This window comes from Crocuta crocuta, unplaced genomic scaffold, assembly GCF_008692635.1.
Source record: "Crocuta crocuta isolate KB4526 unplaced genomic scaffold, BGI_CrCroc_1.0 scaffold271, whole genome shotgun sequence".
NCBI lineage: Eukaryota > Metazoa > Chordata > Mammalia > Carnivora > Hyaenidae > Crocuta > Crocuta crocuta.
Window position 1 is genome coordinate 5,374,781 of NW_027527824.1, and position 6,304 is coordinate 5,381,084.

The window sequence follows — 6,304 nt, forward strand, 5'->3', positions numbered from 1 at the left end:
GGGAGAGCCATTGACAGGTTCAAAGAGAGGGAAGGATAAGATCTGACCCACACTTGAAGCACACAGTCGCCTATGAGGAACGAACTTAAGTGAGATAAGAACACAAGCAGGGAGCGCGCCTGGCTGGCTCAGTGGGTGGAGCCTGCGACTTAATCTCAGGGTCGTGAGTTCGAGCCCCACGTTGTGTGTAGAGATTATTTAATAATAAAGTCTTTTTAAAAAGGGGGGAGGGACAGAAAACACAAGCAAGGAGATGCCGGAATAGTCCAGCCAAAAGATTGTAAATGATAAATCTGGGGTTTGGGTAGTAGAATTGAGGAGCAGTGGGATTTAGGGCATTTTGGAGGTCGTATAGAATTTGCTGATGGGTGATTTGGGTTATGGATGAGAGAGAAGCCAAAGCTAACTTAAATCTGAGGCCTGAGCGATTGGGTAAATGGCAGTTATTCCAAAACACAGAAGAAAAGGACAAAATCAAGCCTTTTTGGCTGTGGTGAGTGGATATTAGATATCCAAGTGCTTCAGTGCACATCTGCTTTCTTGCCTGGTAGTAGCAGTGACCATGTCAGAGGATAGTGAAGGTTAGGTGACATAATCCACGTAAAGCACTCAGACTACTGCCTGGCCCATAATAAGCACTCAATAAATGCCAACTTCTACTACTATTATTATTATCCAAATGGAAATGCCAAATAACCCTGGGACTCCAAGAAGTCGTAAGAATTTGAGACAACGATTTAGTAGTCCTTAGGTGTGTAGACGAGGCCTGGATGAGAGGGTGTAGACAGACAAGGTAGCCAAAGGTTGCCCCCTAGATGACCCCAACATTCAGGAAAGTTAAGCAGAGGAGGGAAGCCATACAGGATACTGCAAATTAATAACCATGAGTTAAGAAAAAAGCTGGGTCAGGGTGCCTGAGTGGCTTAGCCAGCTAAGCAGCCGACTTCAGCTCAGGTCATGATCTTGAGGTTCACGAGTTCGAGCCCAGTGTTGGGCTCTGTGCTGACAGTTCAGAGCCTGGAGCCTGGAGCCTGCTTCGGATTACATGTCTCCCTCTCTCTCTGCCCTCCTCTTGCTCATGCTCTGTCTCTCTCCCTCAAAAGTAAACATTAAAAAAAAAAGCAGGTGAGTGCAGTGTTACAGAAACCAAGAAAAGAGTGTTTCAAGATGGGAATGGTCAGCCAATTCAACACCGCCTAGGTGTTTAACAGGATGAGGACCAAGAATTATCTGTTCAATTTTGCAAGAGTGGGCTCCTTGAGGACTGGATAAGAGCTATTTCAGTAGAAGCATGGGGAGAAAAGCTCAGCTGCGGTGGCTGAGGAGGAGGGAGAGGTGAGGAAGTGCGGCCAGCAGGGACACACAGCACCTTCAAGGAGTTTTGCTGTGAGAGAGAACAGAGAACTGGGTAGTCACTGAAGGAGGCATGTGGGGGTCAAGGTTTTTTGTTTTTTGTTAAAATAAGGATTATATTAAGATAGTTAGGGGCACCTGGCTGGTTCAGTCAGTAGAGCATGCGACTCTTAATCTTGGCATCGTTAAGCTGGAGCCTCATTCATGATGGGGACAGAATTTACTTAAAATAAAGAGTAAGATCTTAAGAAAAAAAAGTCTTATCTGTTGATGAGACCAGTCCAGGCACAGGTGAGAGAAAAACTGCCGATACAGGAGAGAGATGACCATTGCAGGCACAACCCTGAGTAGAAAAGAGGGAGGGAATCCGGAGTGCAAGAACAGAGTGGTACTTTGACTGTAGAAGGTGGCAGAGGATGTGGTGGTACTGAAGTTCCCTTTTACCGGGGAAAAGCAATTAAGTACCTGGAGAATATGTAAGAGAATATGTAAGATGTCTTGATCCATGTATTCCACTTGCCATAGCTGATTCAAGAATCAGTGAATCAGTAAATGAAGACTTCTACTCAAACTGCACCCAAGAACAATCCTGTTAAGACTAGTTTTGAGAGCTTCAACCTTCAAATGGCCAATGTCCAAAGTCACCTTGCAAAGTATTATAACTTTAGTACTTACGTTCATGCTGTATTTTAAGCAGAGCTCCATAAAAAGAGGTCAGATAATAAGTCTCATGAGAGAAGGGACTGGTTCAATGCTAACGCCCCCGCACTTGGTCATCAGTCTGGTACATAAAAGATGATTCTGAAAAATGAATTAGAGGGGCGCGCCTGGGTGGCTCAGTTGGTTAAGTGTCCAACTCCTGATTTCAGCTCAGGTCATGATCTCACTTTGTGAGTTGGAGCCCACATCAGCCTCCACACTGACAGTTCAGAAACTGCCTGGGATCGTCTCTCTCTCTCTCTGCTCCCGCTCCATCCGTGCTCTCTCTCAAAAATAAATAAATGAGTGAATGAATGAATTAGATTTTCCAATATCTCCATTTCTTACTGTGTAGAGTTGCTACATTTCATTTACGAATACTATTTACGGGGAAGATGAGCGAGCCTCTTTGCAAGTACTTTTTCATCATTTGTAATAGAAGAAAATGCAGTGACACCTGTAACTCATTCCCAAAAAGGGAATGCTGGTTGATTCTACAAGAAGGGAGAAGTATAATATGCTCAGGCATAGTCAAATACACAGACATTAACAGACAAACTTCCTAAGCCAAAATGGTTTCTGAAATCCAACTAGTCAAGAAATGTATGCAATTACTGAACTAACATCATAGTCTTGTCAACAGACTGACAGAGGTACAGCCAAGGCCAAATTCTCTCTGGTTATTGGTGCATTAAAGAGAAGAGTGGTTATTTTAATATATAACACATAGGAAGAGACTTAAACTGTTTTAAGTATGATCTCTGGCTTATATTGAGAAACATTAACATAAGAAAGTCACCTAGGATTAAAGAGTGTAAAGCCAACAATACACTCTTCTTTCAATAACGGTAGTAGGTGAAACTTTCACCCATAGAAGAATGAAATTCAGTTTTCAAATTTTAATCAATTCTACCTAGCAACTGTCACCTAAGTAACAGAAATATTACCCACTCTGTAATCAGAGAAAGAAGTAGCACCCTTGGGGTGCCTGGGCGGCTCGGTCAGTCAGTTCACTGTCCGACTCTTGATTTCAGCTCAGGTCATGGTCTCACAGCTCTTGAGTTTGAGCCTTGCGTCGAGCTCCATGCTGACAATGTGGAGCCTGCTTGGGATTCTCCCTCTCCCTCTCTGCCCTTCCTTCCTCTCCCAAACCCCAAAACCACCCCCGCGTACTCTCTCTCTCTCCAAATAAATAAACTTAAAACAAACAAAAGAAGTCACACCCTTCATCCTCATTCCATGTCAACAAGAGCAAGAAGCAAAGATGCTCAAAACAGCCCAGCAAATGAGACAGGTGAACTCCACCCATCCTGCTTCAGAAAGAGGTACTCATAAAGTAGCTCACTGGTCTTCAAAAAAAGAAAGAAAAAAAGGAAAAGGAAGGAAAGAAAAAGGAAAAAGGAAAAGCATAAGGAAGAGGAAAAGAAAAAGAAAAGAAACACAGTAAATTAACACACTACATCAGATAGTAAGCTAGACAGATTCTTGGCAATGCCCCAAATGGTTTTGCAGGACTGTAAACACACACACACACACACACACACACACACACACACACACACACACACTAAAACACATCAAGTAAGGTGTATTTCCAGACTCTTAGGTTCCAAGTCTGAAGCGGAAGAAATAAATAAGCCTGATATACTGTAGAAATGAAGTTAATCATCATCATTCACAGGGTGTATTCTTCTCTGACAGGAAAGTACCAGGACATGACCAGATCCCTTTCAGGCTAGAAAAATTAAGCAAACACCAACACTGTTTTCAGAGATGGTTCTTTTTATTACAAGAGGTTTTGGTCCCCTATATGCCAACTTTAAGTAGTGAACTTCATTCTGAGTCATATGCTCATTCAATCACAAGTTTCTACTATAAAACTGCAGCTTTTTTCTTCCAGCTCGTTGGTCATATGTTGGTACAGAAGTCAGAGTGCATCCTTCCTTCTGGGAAGACAGACACACTGTTGAATGACCAATAGCAACTACAGTAACTCGAGGTTTTCACTTCCTTCTCTCTGAAGGTAAACAGGGTTTATCACTCCGCAAAGTCAGTTTTCTGAAGGAGCAACATGAAGTTAGATGTCAAGAATGGACATTCTCCTTGGCAAAACAACCAACCTACTATGTCAGCCAATGTCATTTTGACCTAATATTTCTCAGGGATTAATGTTCAATATAGAAGCTGGGAAGTTTCGTGTTCTTTGTATCTTGAAAAACCAACTGACTCTCCTCTGACTACCACATCATATTTGGAAGCTTGCCATCACATTCTGAGAAGCCTACCTTCTGTGACATTAACCTATTAAAAAAAAAGTCCCCAGTATTTTTTTTTTATTACTCCACCTCTAGAGTCCCTCAAGTAGAATAAAGAAATCATGAGAATTATTCTTTGCTTTTATAATCGCTTCCTTTCTGAATTATGCGTGTAGGGCTAGCAATTAAAAGTTCCAGGAAAAGTAAGAATCTCTTATACTTCCAATTCTCAGAGTTTCTTAAGTGACACCCAATTTTACAATCAGGAAGTCCAAACAGCCCTCGACTTTGCCACCGCTTGCAGAATTCCTGCGAGAGGCCAGCTACATCTTTGAACTCCAGTCATTGAAGGAGACTGGCTGGTTCAGAGTAGCCAGCATTTACTATATGAAACTTAGGGACCTCATTATATGTATATAACCTTAAATAAATCTCGTGATCACTTTGCTTAAGAGAAGGAATTGATATATACAGTTCCAGTACTAAATTCGAAGTCCTAAACCCAGTGAAGGTTGTGGAACGAAGGGTTTGGGAGGAAAAAGGGCTGGCGTTAATATCGGCTCTGCCCAGACTCTTGTAATCTATATGAATAATCCCAATTCACAGTTTTCACTCTGACTGTACAGGAAATGCTTTCTGCAACCCAACATATCTAAAAGGTTTCATTCTGAGTGATGCAAGCCCTCCATGCAGCCTCAAAAACCAAGGGTCAGAAGCCTTTGTAATCCTCATTCACAGGAAGCAAACTTGTATTAGACTGGGAAGGACTTACAAGACACTGGTTAGAATAGGTCCAAGCAATGGTGACCTTACTGAGGGGTATTCTGCAGCCTACCTCTTTAAACTACAACTGAAAACAGACATAAAAGCCACACACAATTATTTGTTTGCTATCTTGAGACCACATCTACTGTTTTCCCATTTCTCTTGATGTTAAGATTCCTCTCTTAGCTCCATTTACTAAATTTTTATTCTCCTAAAGAATCACTGTAAGATCACTGCATGAAGACATTTCTCTGGAGCTTACTACTGAAAGTTAATTATTGCCACAAATTGACAATTCAAGTCAAATACTCAGGGAGCCAGGAAGGCCCCAGGATCCCTGGGGAAATATTACGAAGTCTAAAACATGATCCATGCCCTCTAGGATCTGAATAAAAACACACTTATTGATTCACAGAATGAGAAGGTAGCTGGAGAGGTCATTTTATACATATATAGGCAGGACTGTACTTTAAAAATTCATCTCCAGTGAAGATCATCAAGCTATTCTCCTAACCTTTTTAATGGTCACTATAATGACAAACGTCATGGTAACGCGTTCTTTACATAACTACCCTTTGCTTCAGTTTAAACCTATTTTCTCTTATTCTAATTTCCACAGAGTTGGAAAAGAACTGGACCCTTTCGTGTCTTTTGAAGAGTTATTAAGTTGCCTCTTAAGCTTTCATTCTCCCAACCTTTCCTCACAGGACTGACTTCCAATCATATAATCATCTTTTGAGTCTCCTCAGAACCGCCTCCAACGTCTCCTCATCCCCTTTAAGTTGAGGAACCTAGAAACGGAAACAACACTCAAGTGAGGGGATGGTCAGTGCTGGCATTACCTATACAAAAGATGATGGCATTGTGTCAGGACACCTCAACATCACTTGTAAAACCCCACTCGGTACTTTTACAGACATGTCCTTTGATGGCTCTTAGACGCTCCTCTGCCACACTTAAGTTAGCTTGCTATCTTTAAAAAATTACTCACAATTATCCTGCTCATAAGTCTTGAACAATGTAATAGCTTATGTCATACTGTCCCTGCAAAGTGTTCCTAAAAGTTGTGCGTGTATCAAATTTTCAATTCAAAAGACATTCACTGATTACCTTCTATATGGGAAGTCACCACTGTAAATAATCCAGAACATAAACAGTGACTTGGAAATGGTCCAACTCTTAAGGAAATCACAATCTAATGAGGGAAAGACAGATACAATCCAAAGTGTTTA

The 6,304-nt window shown here is 41.5% G+C and overlaps 1 protein-coding gene across 1 annotated transcript in view; it reads right to left on the reverse strand.

The window, feature by feature from the left end:
• The window catches only part of KMT2A (lysine methyltransferase 2A), a 67,569-nt gene extending 61,950 nt beyond the window's left edge, over window positions 1–5,619 (reverse strand). Inside the window, exon 1 of the mRNA XM_077777863.1 lies at window positions 5,587–5,619. Coding sequence (XP_077633989.1) covers window positions 5,587–5,619 — 33 coding nt within the window. The remainder of the gene's footprint in view (window positions 1–5,586) is intronic.
• Window positions 5,620–6,304: the final 685 nt, after the last annotated feature.